This window comes from Microtus pennsylvanicus, chromosome 7 (assembly GCF_037038515.1).
Source record: "Microtus pennsylvanicus isolate mMicPen1 chromosome 7, mMicPen1.hap1, whole genome shotgun sequence".
In the NCBI taxonomy this organism is placed as follows: Eukaryota; Metazoa; Chordata; class Mammalia; order Rodentia; family Cricetidae; genus Microtus; species Microtus pennsylvanicus.
Window position 1 is genome coordinate 115,156,364 of NC_134585.1, and position 14,414 is coordinate 115,170,777.

At 42.7% G+C, this 14,414-nt stretch overlaps 1 protein-coding gene across 2 annotated transcripts in view; it reads right to left on the reverse strand.

Annotated features, from left to right (window-relative positions):
• Positions 1 to 8,124: 8,124 nt before the first annotated feature.
• The window catches only part of Tbx15 (T-box transcription factor 15), a 100,716-nt gene continuing 94,426 nt past the window's right edge, over positions 8,125 to 14,414 (reverse strand). For both annotated transcript variants that reach the window (XM_075981799.1, XM_075981800.1), the window contains exon 8: positions 8,125 to 10,579. In XM_075981799.1, the coding sequence (XP_075837914.1) occupies positions 9,795 to 10,579 (785 nt within the window). In that variant the 3' untranslated portion in view covers positions 8,125 to 9,794. The remainder of the gene's footprint in view (positions 10,580 to 14,414) is intronic.

Consider the following 14,414-nt stretch of genomic DNA (forward strand, 5'->3'; position numbering starts at 1 on the left):
TTTCTGTAGTCTCTCAGGCTTCACTGGCCTCTTCATGGAGCTAAACCTGAACCTACCTAATAGAGCCTAGTTGCCCAGACTGCTAACTTTAGGCTAGCGATGTCACTCCCTAAACATTAGGAGTTGCTTCATTAGATGTGAGATTTCCCGGTTCTGAATCATGCAGCGTGGTGCAGCAGTGGGCTGCTGTAAGTCTTTGGAGCATAACTGCGTATTACTCTATGTGGTCTGTAGGCCCCCAGTCTATTCCGGGTCAATAGGAAGCGATCTGGTTTCAGCTACGCCGTGTCATCTCCAGGGAGCCTGACATGAACTCTGAACTGGTCCACGTGTGCCCATAGTGTAAACATCTATTTCTATGGCATCATTCCTCGCTGCAATAGTGAATGGTGGCTGCGGCTGCACCAGATCACGATCTTCAGACTTTCACTGATTGGCTCCCACTTATATCTTTATTACCATCACTCAGCAGTAAAGTCTTGGGTAAAACAGATCATGAGTGCATGCTGATAAACCATGGTTGGGGGTTTAGGTGAATGGGTTAAAGTAAAAACCATTTCCAGACTTGTGAATTAATTCTATTGCAGAAACTCCCTTGGTTGTCAGTATTCCTTGTCATGAAATATTAAGTACGACTAGAGTTGACATTTAGGTAGGACATACACCCGCATAGAATTGTCACTGTAGGAACGCTGATTAATTTGTTCTTCAAAGGACAACTTTATATATACTCCCTGACCACCAAACGTTAACCTATCTTGTATGGAGACAGAGCCCCAGATAATGTCTTTGCCAGTCTCAAAGTGGTGCTTCATATGTGACAGCTCTGCTCAGTTGTACAACCCACGATGTCCCTAAGAAGAGTACCAGGAGAATGGTGCATCTCTGTGGTTTCAGAAATTCTAGATCCTTTGTTCTTTCCTGGGGTTATTTTACCGGGGACCTTAGTCTTTTGTTTTTTCCCAAGACAGGGTTTCTCTGCGTAACAGTTCTGACTGTCCTGGAACTAGCTCTTGTAGACCAGGCTGGCTTCGAACTCACAGAGATCCATCTGCCTCTGCCTCCTGAGTGCTGGGATTAAAGGCGTGTGCCACTTAGTCTTTTATAGTACTAATCAGTAGAGGAAACCTTTCTCAGGTCATGATTAAGGAGAATGAGCCTTTCACATGTGAAGTTTGGGGAACTTTGATGAAAAACCGTATGTAAGCCAACAAAACCAGCATTTAGGAGAGGGACCAACTGGTGAAAACTGAAACTCTCCTCAGACGGCTGTCTATGGGTATGGGAAATGGATTGTGGATTAGTTTACCTACCTGCTTCTGGGAGCCCTTCTGAGGGAAAAGATGACGCATTTTCCCCCCGGGAAACTAATTGGCTAATGGGTGAGGCCATCTGAAATGCTGGTTTACGGTCAGGTTTCTGACCCTGTGTGTTTGCTTTCTGAGGGACACCTGAGGCCACTGGCCAGAGTACTGTCACAAGGTTTGAGAAAGCCCAGTTCCAGCACCTCGTTGCAGAAATCATTTAGGAATTTGGACCTTTGGGCAAGGGGGGGAGGGGGTACACCGCAAGCCCATCTTCCCACACTATTGCTTTGGGATAGCAAGTATTATCTAAAAACCTGATGAAACGACACCCTGTATAAAGGGTGATCCTAACAGCCCAGAGTTGACATCCACATGAATTTATGATTAAACTGTTTCTGGATGAAAGTGAATGAGAGGTGACTCTTGTTACCACGGAAGTTTTTAAGGCACATAACATGATGTACCCATACTATTGTTATCATTTTACCCATTTTACCTAAGCAAAACAGTCTTGTATTAATCAACAGTGAAAGTTCTAAATCAAGACTTCAACAAGATGCTTAGTCTTCTTTCAGCATTGATATCTCTCACACATAATGTGAGTAATGTAAAATAATAATAACTACTAATAATAATAATATCAAATTTGGGACTGGGGAGATGACTCAGCAGTGGAGGGCCCTTGCTGCTCTTGCGCTGGAGTTCAGTTCAGCTACCAGCATCCGTATGGTAGCTCACAACTACCTGTATCCAAGTTCCAGGGAATCTAATGCCGTCTTCTTGCCTCTGTGAGCACTGCACACATGTATTGTACATACAGACATGCAGGCAAATACTCACACACATAAATAAATATAAATTTAAAATTTAGGCTATCAATATTATTTCATAAAGTGATTGTTTATAATTAAACAGGATGGGTGTTTAAGGGCATTTTATTGGTATATGATAAGCATGCGCACACACATACACACACACACACACACACACACACATACGTTCTCCTAACTTAAGAAATGTCCAAGTCTACATTCTATGAACCTTTATCTGTTTTAGGAAACAAAGAAAAAACTCCTATGAGAGCTATCCTCTAGATTAAATAAACTCCAATGGAGCTCAAATTGGTTGTCCTGGGTTGTATTACAGAGCAGCTGAGAATCTGTGTGTAGACATTAGACTTAACCTTTACCTCCTGGGTTGACATGGTCATCAGATTGAATTAACTCAGGTAAGATTGACTGAGGGTCTCCTAAAACATCCCCAGTGTCTAACAGATATGTTTCTATTCTCTTCGACGCTCAGCTAAGCTCTATTTCTTCCTTCCCTTTCAGTTGGGAGTGGTCATCAGAGTCCCAACCACTGGAAAACAGAACAGGTCATCTGCCAATTCTAAATCTGGCTGATAAACACAGCCAGACACAAACTTTCATTCATTTTCCATCTATTGGCTGAAATGAAGAGTTAACCATTGTGTGGAAGCTATCAGAGCTATAAAAGGCAAGGTGCCTGGTTTCCAGAATCAGTCTGCTACCCTGGAACCCCGTGATGGAGCATCAGGATGAGAAATCAGTTCTAGAAGGGTAAGATTTGAAGGAATCTATTCCAGACAGTTTAAGACAGTTGAGGAAGGATGCACAGCATGAAAGAGGAGAACTCCATTAATCCTTGTCATGGAGTACCAAACTCCCCCTAGAATGAGAACCGTTCAAGGTTGCCATGGCAATTCTTTTCCAGCCCCATATCCACTCTGGTTTGACAGGATGAAAGTAATACCAAAAGGATTCAACCGCCTTTGGTTTTCTGTGCCCGGGCGGGGCTTGCAGGCGAGTCTAATAAAATCGAACGTGTGAGAAGGAACCATCTGAAGTGGGAAATGCCGCTAGGCTCCCCCATAAAAGATGAGTGCTGTGGGCAGTAAAATGAGCTCAGAAGGAAAACATGATGAATGTTTTCTTGGCTTGAGGAAGCAAAGTCCCCTTTCACCATCCCACGTGGCTGGAGAGAGCAAGAGGCCCTGTGGAGAGCCTGACTCAGGGAATGTAGAGGCTGAACTCTCCCTGGAGCCCTGGCAAGGGGCATGGGTGGAGGTGTTAGAGACATAGCTTCACTCCTCCATCACCTCCCAGACACCACAAGTCTTTTTGAGGTTGAGGTTTCCACTCAGACATGGGATGAAAACCTGAGCTTCCCAAGTCTCACAGCCAAGAGACCATCCATAAAAAAAAGGGAATCCAAAGTCAGAAAGCAACAGGAAGAGTTGATGAAATTTGACCTGTGAGAATGGACATCTTCTTCTCCCTCAATCAGAGATCATTCATCCCAGAAGTATGTCTCTTCTACGAGTTGCCCACCACCAGAAAAGCTTCTTTTCTCTTCATTTTTACCATTCCTACAATTTTTTTCAAAGTAAGATTCAAGATGCCTTTCCCATCGACCTATCTCTATTTTGCTTCCTGTAACTCTTGGTTGGGCCTGGGCTGGAGCCCTATCTTTGTTGCTTGCCAGTTCTTTTGGTTTTTGTCATTTTCAGTTCCGTCAACTATAAAATAGAGACTGCAGGACAAATCCTAACGGGTGGTTACAAGGATTAGAGGATATTGCCTTGCATAAGGCATCACATGTAATAAACACTCAATAAAAATTAGTTTCCTCCTGAAAGTGGGAGCATATGTACTCTCTGCCACAACTTAACACAAGTCCTGTCCCTCTTTCATGTGACGTCTTAACTCCTCAGACAGACTCAAGTCTTCCAAGGTAGAAATTGTCTGCATCCAAAGATTACACAGACTAGCTCCGAGAGCATTGTTGGCTCTCAAACCATCTTCCTGTCAGTGCACTAATCTGAACAAACAGCAGAGATGACTCTCTTTCTCTCCCAAGGAAGCTGTGAAAGTAAAGCTGTATTTTGGCCTAAAATGGGTTATCGACACAGATTTGAAAAGTCCTGAAGGCTTTTTCAAGTAATAATACTAGAAAGGCAGTATAGGAACAAAAATTTCTGGTCTCAACGGAATACATCTTCTAGTGAAGATGCCACTGCCCCCAGCAGGAGGACAAGCAAGCATATATGTGATATCTGTATCTATGCTACTTGAACTGTCACCTACTTAGAGAGTCCTTCTGCAAAGGTCTATGTCCCTAAACAATATTCTCGTTCTTCAGTTACTCCCTAACCTCCTGGAACCTTTATCTTCCTCAGAGTCATTAACCAAATCTAAAATTACACTATTCAGTCAGGCACAGGTGCAGTCAATGTCTCCCTTTCAATCCCGGGTTCCTGAAAGACAGGACTGTGTCCGGTGGTTCACTCCCACATTGCACTACCTAAAGCATCATTTGGAAGAATGGTCCTGGAATAAACCCTTCCTGAGTTCAACCAGATGGATGAGTTGAGCTGGACATGGGTATGGAGACCAATCTCCAGTGATTAATGATCATAAGCAAAAGAGGTTTGGAAGAAAGGTACCCATGGCCAGCCTTCCTTGAAGAGACCATCTCCTGAAGCTTAACGAAGGCAACTCAGTCCAGTAGAGCATCTCTGAAATCATCAGAACTAGAACTAAGCTCAACTGTTGCTCTTGGTCCTCTAAACTCCCACTAATGAGAAAAGTGTTCATGGAGGAACCTACTATATCTAATGTCCAGGAACCTTCTTGGGAGGCTAAGGATATACCTCAATGGTAGACTGCTTGCTTGCCTGGAATGTATGAGGTTCTGTATTTGATCTTCTACAAAAAGAAAAAGGGTTGGGAAGAAGGGAAGGAAGGGGAAGGGAATGAAGAAAAGGAAAAGTAAAAAGAAAAAATTCTGAATATTTCTGCCTTGATTAAATTGTCCATGTTTAGTTGAAATACTATATTGGTAATTCAAGAGATGTTTTCTTGCCTTTTGATGTTGATATTTCGTTCTTAAAGCCACTATTTCTTTACATCTACAAGGACTCTGAGCTTCTCATAAGTTCAGTTAAGCCAAGTTTTTTTAATGAAAGAGTCCTGACCTGACCCTCTTATCCTGGGCATCTTCTCTGAATTTTAAGCAATTTTTATAGTTTTTGTCACACATGAATGAGTAAAAAGGAACCCCTTTCAAGAGAGAAATCGTTGGGGCTGGAGAGATGGCTCAGTAGGTAAGATTTACAGATTGCAGCACCCACACAACAAACTAGACGTGGTCTCTTGCTGACTGCTAAGCCAGGCAAAAAACAAGAGGTTTAAGTTCAGGTAGATGCTCTGGCTAAAAGAAATAATACAGAAACTGATAAGAAGACATATGATGCCATCCTCCTGTCTCTATGGATACTATTGCATCCACACCTGCAATTACAGGTGCACATACACATACACACTAAATAAATAAATCATGGCACATTTGGTTTTTACACTTCATTATATACAATGCTGCTAGTTGGTATATAAATTCAATTTTTAGTTATCTACAGCATAATGCTCTATGAAAGAACAGCATTTCTTTACTAATTTAACTCCCCTTCTTGTGAATTCAGCCATGCAATCATTCTGTACTGTAAAAACAAATTTGGTTGACAGATTCAGCAGTGAAAATGTTTATGTACTAAGCATCTATGATAGCCCAGCATCTGTCCTATGTATTGAGAATTTACAAACAAACAAAATGGGCTTTCCCTTGGGAAAATAATACCTGAGTAAACCATATCAACCTATAAAAAAATCCTTTAAAGAAACACCCCTTTGGTGCTTAGAATGTAAAGTATAATAATGTTTTATGATTTTATAAAAACTAAGTATACATTCTTTTTTAATTTTGAGATATAATTTAGTTGTAACATTTATCCTTTCCTCCAAATCCTTCCACATGCCCCTTCCTTCTCTCCCTAAAACTTATTGCTTCTTCAGTCATTGTTATTAAATGTATATGTACACATATATGCATATATACTCCTAAGTATAGTCTGTTCAGGCCACCTCTCCAGCTTCCAGATTTCTTTGTTTGCCTAGAGTTCTTTGCGTAGGGTTTGGTCCTCATGGGCTTTTCTCCAACTAGTTTGCCATTAGACTATATTATTGACAAATTTTTTAGTTACTTTTTTATTTATTCTATGTATGTTTTGCCAATGTTTAAGTATGTACACCATATTTATGTATGGTGTTCACTGCAGTCGGTAAAGGGTAAAGAACCCCTTCAAGTAGAGTTTCCAGATGGCTGTGATCTAACACGTGGGTGCTTCGAATCAAACCTGGATTCTCTGCAAGATAAACATATGCTCTTAACTGCTGATCCACCTCTCCAGCCCAATCTTGAAAAATCCTTTATCCAGTATGTGCTGTTCTTTCTATTACATCCTCAGGTACAAAGGAAACCCACATCATAGTATAGGCTTAAGTGGTTTAGGCTATTCTAAAAGAGTTAAAATTACAAAAGTATGTCTTATTAGTGCTCTAAATTTTAGAGCACAAACAATTGTTAAATTATTATTCATTCTAAATGAAAGCATGGAAATGTCTATGCCGAGTTTGTTGCATGCTATATTATGGTTATTACCTAAGACTTCGGAGGGCACCATGAACAGTGCTTGGTCTGCTAACAGATCAGAAAGAAATAACCAAATGCTTCACATGTAGTTAGTTTTGTTCCACCAGTCTGCAGAGAGGCAACTTACAGTTTCCTAATCAAAGGGTCTTTTTGTGTTTTGAGGCAGGCCATGCCCAAACAGCCTAAAATTTGTGGAGATATTGAGTTGGCCATTGGCTCAACTAGTTTGGCAACAATTTGACAGTTAGTGGGATTGACTCGCATGCCACGTTCTGCGTTACTTATACAATCAAAGCAATGATTATGAATTTGTTCCCTCAAATCTAGATCCAGTTCCAGTGAATGATTGCAATGACCAGCATCCCATGCTTCCCACATCCAATACCAGGAAAAAGAGCCCATGGGTAACCAGTGTAACTATCGGATAGGACGCAGTGCAATGTGGCGGTAAGAACAGATTTTTATGCTCCTGATCTGCAGTTTTCTAATAGTATAAGCAGGGCGGGATTAATAGTCCTGTGTCTTATTTACAAAAAAAAAAGTCTGTGTCCCCTTTTCCCCATTTATGGATATTGTGGGGCATGCCTGATATGGTCTGTGAAAGGGCTTGGGAATGGTATGACCCTCGCGCGTCATGGGGCTTTGTAAGTTGAACTTATGCCTAACAGTTCAAAGCCCCTCCTCCCACACTTCAGTGATGCGTTCACAAAGGAGCATAAGTTTATTATCAAACATATGAAGCAAACCCTAGCCTCAGAGGCATTCTCACCACAGTCTCTGTGAGTATACCTTTGTTTCTGATTCTCCAAATGGCACCATGCTCTGGCGTAATGACATAGTGCTAATTGCATAGGCATTCGAGGGTCCTACCAGGTCTATCACTTGCTAGCTGAGGACCTTCGCCAAGTATTTGATCTTCTATAGAACTGCTTTCAAATCTACAGATAGAATTATTACAATCACACCCACCTCACAGAACTGTTGGAGGATGAGTCATTATAAAAGAAATCGTAGGGAACGTGGCTGTGAGGCCATATTGATGCAGATAACATGTAAGTGAACACCCTGTTAAGTGCGAAAATCCAGTTCCAGACCTCAGTTCTCTCTCTGACAGCTCGGGGGATCCTGGATATTTCACTAACTTTTGAATAGCTCAGCTACAAATCATAAAATGAGGATAATATTGACTTTATGATGGCCACGTAAAACTCACCGATAACTCATGTGAAAATGTTGGACTGGGTTGCAAGACAGAATACAAATGCACACAACTGTTATTTAGTTGTTCTAGATGAACAAACACACGAGAAACAATTGCAAAGATTTTATTTAGCGGCTTTCTGTGCTTGGCACTCAGAAACAGTTCCGTGCATAAGGGCAAATTTTTATACACCTTTTCTTCATACATATTTTACATACCCTTTTATTGCCCCCTTTTTAATATTCATAATATTGAATACCCCCACTAGGCATATAAATACATTTATCTACAACACCTCAAAACCAAAAAAAAAAATCTTAATAATATCTGTATTATCTTACTTGGTATCATTTGCGTTTCCACAACATTTAAAAATTTTAGCTTGCAGCAAGCTTCACTTGTTTTCTTACCAATAAAGGATTTGAAAGGAAAAAGAAAGAAAAAACAACCCCCAAACTTCAGAATGCAATGAACTATTTGATCAAAATGGAGAGCTACAGACAGGTAGAAAGGGGGCAGAACACCCATCTGCAATTCTCTCCGGTGTGTCAGGGTTTCTCTTGCGTGGGACCAGGGGCAGATCGTCTAGGTCAGCACCTTGAATCTGGCATTTGAAGCTAAGCCTGTCTTCCGTGACTTTTTTTGGTATCACCTGGGAGAAAAAGCCATTCTTCATTCTCCACACCCGTTTCCCTCACCCTGCCAGGCTGCCGTGGAATGGCACTCCCATATAGTGCGCCTCTCTCCTGGGTCTTTGTGATCAGAGCTGTGGAATCCAGCATTCCTTGTCCTAACCCTTCTCATCGGTACCCTTGACTAGAAGCTGGGTCCCAAAGAGGCTTACTCTCCAATAACACCATCATTCTTTCTAAAACTTTAGGGGCTAACCAAACCCAAACTATTCTCCTTGGCGAATTCGATCTCCTCACTTGTTCACATCTTCTCAGTCTCGTCATCCGCTTTCCTCTGCTGCTGTCGGTTCTCTTTCTCTCTCCCAGCTCTTCTCACCCTGTCTTTCCACAGACACCGTCAGGACGTCAGTCATGGCACACTGAAGGAAGAGAGCCGAAAGTTTCAAAGCAATTTCTCTCAGGAAGCCAAGTCCAGCTGATGTCTTTCCATCGCAGTGATGTTGAGAGGTTCTAAGGTACATGGTTCATTCCAGAAACATGGTAAGCTGCAAGGGAGAAAGGCTAAAGGCTAATGATGACCCAATCCACCTAGGGTTGTATACAGACAGATTGTTGATGTAAGCACCCACTCTGGGCCTCCCTCCATAGAGTTCACCCAGTTCAGAGTCAGTGTAGAGAATGTTTGTGTTTGTAATACTTTGTGTATGCATGTGTGTGCATGAATAGAGGCATGTAAGTTTGTATGTGCGTGTGTGTGTGTGTGTTTGTGTCTGTCTGTCTGTGCATGAGTCTGTCTGTGTAACTTTTCTTGGCTGCTACATGCTAGCATCTCCATCAATATTATTATAAAATGATTATTCTTCTCTTCAAGGCCACTCTGTCATACACAATGCTTTTTATAAAACTAAGAGTTTGGGAGGCAGAAGAATGACCACTGAGTTATGGATGATGCACTCCAAGGATCCTTCAGTGGTATCTATTGCTCTTCTCTGTTTTCCTTATCCAGAAAAACAAAGCCAAAACAAAAACAAAAACAAACGCACAATTCCTATTTTCCCAAGGCACGGGATTCCCAAAGAGAAAGCTCCACCCACAGAGATTCTGGAGTCTTGACTGCCATCACCTCCATGGTGCTTGGACTGCTCTTTAAACCATGTGGACGGACATCTGGGAGGAGGAGCCTGGGACTGCCCCATACTGTCGCCCGTCGCAGGTGTTGGCAGCCTGCTGACTGTTAGCTGCAGGGCTGATCATATGCATGCCATGCTCCATCCCTGTGGGCAGGTATTGCCTCTCTCCAAAGGCCCCATTGGAAGGAGAAGAGCAGAGTAAAGTGCTTTGAGATGCGCTCAGTTTTTCTGGGCTTGCAGCTAGCCTGGGGGAGGTGGGGAAATTGTATCCGTACAGATTGTAGGGATTGTGCAGGGAGAAGGCATTGTAGGAGCTCTGCTGCATGTGGCTGCCACCAAACATGTGCGGTGAGGAGGAGCTGGACGCCGCATTGCCTGCCTGCATGACATACTGAAACTGGGAAGTGGGGAAGGACCCCAACTGGCCACCATAGGCTTCCATCTTGCTGTTGCTAGGCAACGAGGGAGGTGTTGGTATTCCTGAGATCAGAGATGGAGTCCTCTGAGGCATGAAGGTTTCAGAGGGCTGAGTGGCTGAAGCTGTGCCACTCTGGAGCCTGTTGTAGCCACTGTCACTCAGCCCTGGATAGCTCTGCAAGGCAGCCATGTTGCTGCGGGCACACGGTGGATACTCGGAGAGATTCAGATTACAAAGCTGGCTTTCTCGACAGCCCACGTTGAAAGTATTGGGGGCCAAATGAAAAGTTGGAGGAGAACAGGATGGAGATAAGAGATGAGAAGAAGCCGAAGGGGACGGTGTCCCGGTGCTGGAGGTGGTTGGGGAAGTACCTGTGCTGCCCCCTGAAAAATAAAACATGAATTTCATTGATTAAGATTAGTCTGTCTAGGCTCAAAATCCTACATTTTTATAGATCAATTGCTTCCTTTCACATCAGAAGGTGATGTCACATGTTTGAGCACACAATACAAAGGAGAGGACAAAGGATGACATGAGACTCCTAGTCTTTGCATTTCTTTCTGGTCTTAGTCATACTTTAAAAGTTTAGACCAAAACTTCAGTGTTCAGTTTTTTATATTCTTACCATCAAAGCCACTTCCTAATAAGACTTTCAGTGATCCACAGTAGAAGCTACTATCTCAGATCTTCCATGGTCCAGGCAAATGTGTAAGGTCTATATTTCATCAAGTAACACTTTCCTATTATGCAAACTTTAGTAGAATACCAAAACAGGACACTAATTTTATCAGGATGGAACATGGTGCCAAGTCAGGACTTAGGTCTGAGAAAGCACAGCAAACAAACCTGAATGGTGGAACCTGAGACATTATTTTGGAGGTCTGGTGTATCATATCAAAGACATGTGATAAGTATAGTTATAAGATGCAGACCCATCTTTCCGGGGTAGAAAGCATCCACTCTCTACCTCTTCAATGGACGTCAAAGGCAATAAGTGCTTGGAGTAACTGAACCTTCATTGAATTCTAGAATATTCAGCTGCTTTGTCCTCTCAAGAATCCTTCTTGATGAATTCCTTTCCCTTGTACCCATATGGTACTTCTCCTAATTGTTGAGAACCATGCTCCTTCAAGAGACAACATGTCTTAGGTTTCCAATAACTCTTGTTGAAGCTCTGAGAAACTAAGCATCATTAGAAGGGAAGTATTTTTTAGATGAAAAAAAAAACAGGACTGTGTTTTGCTTTATTTTAATCCATGAAGAAAACCAGGAGCATTCCAGATGTACTGGGAAAACATCTTTAGTATTCTAGGAAGAGAAGAATCTGGTAGAGGGAACAAAAAGCCTTGGCCTAGATCACAGGCAAAGTGGGGGTATTGGTGGTAGAGGTAAAAATTAGACTTTGTTAGTTTGTTCAGAGTTAAATTTTTATAGCTCAACATCATCTCTTCCATGGTCAAAGGGTTACCTCAGTAAACTTTCAGATCCATTGGCCTTTAAAGACAAGCCAATCAGCTGCTAATTTTAGAGCCACATCAAAAAATCTCTTCTCATAACAAATTCCTATTAAAAAAAAAAACTAAAATAGTTTTGGTTCGACAGTCTGTGATAAGGCTGGCATTGCCCAAAACTACAAGCAGCTGGTCACAGTGGGAGGAGCTTCTCTCCAGTTCAGAGCCACACACTGTGACTCTATCACCACGTTCTCCACAGAGGCGGAAGAAAGGGCTTGAACCAGTGAGCCTCATTTTCCCTCCTTTTCACACTGTGGTTGTGTCTAACGATTAAAGGAAGTATGGTTGTCAACTCCGAGTGCTTTCTGAAGCATCATTTTAATCTAAAGAGGGAGTCCTGGAAGGGGAAGCTTCCAGGTAGCAGAAGCAGGGCATCTCATGCTTCCTGCTGCTGAGTAGTCAGACGCCTCTCTCCCTCTATATCCTACAGAAAGCTCAGAGATTTCTTTTTTTCCTCTTTGAGGCACCCTACATACGCTTTCTGCTTTTCCACCCTAAATGCCACGAACTTTACTGTAGTAGAGTGCTGTGACCCAAACGGAGAAACTTGACTCCAGCTGTAAAGAGATTAGTGGTTTTACGAGATATGAATATAGTCTCCTGTCTTTGAAAACTGGTCCTGCTCTCCCTGGTCTGGTGTTTATGTGACCCCTGAGGAGACCACCTGTTCGGCACACTGTCTTATCGTGTTGGAGGTGAGCTCCAGCCGGCGCAGGCCTCGGCCCTGCAGCCGGAAGTGCAGGATGGAGTAGATGGCGTTCTACAACGCTAAATGGTTTTCTCAGATGGCCCAAGATGGAACGAATGGTACTGATTTAAGGCCTCAATTGGTTTCACTACAGAAGAAAAAAAAAGGGAGAAGAAGAAGGGAAACTATTAACAAGTTACAGGGGTTTCTGCCGAGCAGATGAGAGGCACATGTTAAAAAGTTTGTAGTCAGCTTGCTTTGGCTTTTAAATGACATTCACTGGAAATGAGACTTGGTGGCCTGCTGAGCTTCAGGGGAGTGGGTGGGAGCCTCCAGATGAGCGAGTGTTTGAAGGAGAGAGTAAGCCTGTCTAAAAGAGGGTCACGTTGCTCCCACCCACTTTGAAGAAACATTGTTATGCACTTAAAGTACTCAATACAGATAAGAAACTAGTTCTCAGAGTCCACATAGAGAGAGAGAGGACTGTGGTATTTATTTTGTAGAAAGGCAAGCTGAGATACTGAGAAGCCTTTATTCTCTTATGATATAATGGCTTGTCAGATGTTAAACAAGATTGGGAATGCCAGCCAAGCACTAAGCAAGCTCAAGGAGGCAGCCGACCCTCCCTGTACATTTCATCACCTGGTTAACAGAGACCTCTCATCCCAAAACGTCAGGGCTAGGTGGGAAACCAGGCTGCCTCTCAGAGCAAAACTTGTCCCCCTGACCATTACAGTGTCCCTTTTGTTCATCCCCACCTCCTCGGTCCCTGCAAGGTCACGGACTCTCTGAGCATCTTGACATAAATTTGCTTAGAAGACAAATGTGGACTGTTGACATGCAGGAACCTGCTATCTTACAAGGGGCCTTGATTGATTAGCATCTCCTCCAAGCTATAGGCTCCGTAATTATATATGTGGGATTTCTAATAACTCCTTTCTGGGGACATTTTGAGAAATTAAAAAGTGACCATAGTTTGGCATATAGACATTAAACGTGCTCTTTCGTGGGAGAAGGGGTAAAGAATGGGAAAGAAACCTTGAAGAATGTTCACTCCAATGGAGATGGCTCCCACGTGTTGGTTTCTGTCCGGGGAGAGCATGGCATGTGGGCTTCTATACCACTAATGGGCATGATGTCATAAGATGTATGTGCCATAGTATTTCAGGCTAAAAGAACCTCTGTGGTGTGAATGATAAGAGACATAGTGAATTGACAGCTCTGGGCCAACTGAGCCATGTTGACAAAGGTACTCCAGTTCCTCTTTGAATGCTCTGCCCTTCCTCCCTACTCTGTGAGCCCATGAAGCAAATGAACTGTTCCATGGCTCTATTTCTTCTCGGATCAAGCAAAGCAGAACTGATTGAATACAAGTAAGTAATCAATGGGGCCTTCCCCCATTGTCCTCAGAGATCCTAGCCCACTTCTAAGACAGGATTAAAACATAATGACATTACTAACTTCATATTCTTAGGTAATCCAGAACTCATCTCCACCATCCCTCCCAGCTCCCTACATCGTAATGAACTCAGGGACCGAAGTGAGGAGGCACGCATTAACATGCATATGTAACATTAACTTGTGCCAGTATCCAAGGCTAAGAGCCAAAACGACCAAGAATGCATACTTAGCAGTGAGCCCATATGAAGACAATAACCTAGAATACACTTGTGTACCATGAAGACAAGCTAAATGTGTCCATGAAAATCCTGAATCCCAAACCTGCTGACTTTGGTATCTTTAAATTGATCACTTCCAGATTGTAACATGGGGGGTTTCACAGACAACTTCCTTTGGAGTTTATTTGTTGTGCTGTACACACACACACACACACACACACACACACACACACACACACACCAACCAATAAGATAAAACCCCATCTGGATGAATAAAGAATAAATTTCCATGTAATTAATTACTTGTTCTCCTGGCGAGACTCTTCTCTCCTTATAACCTGATGCCATCCGTCCCCGAAGAGTGCTGGTTCCCAGTGTATTCAGACACGGAAGAGGT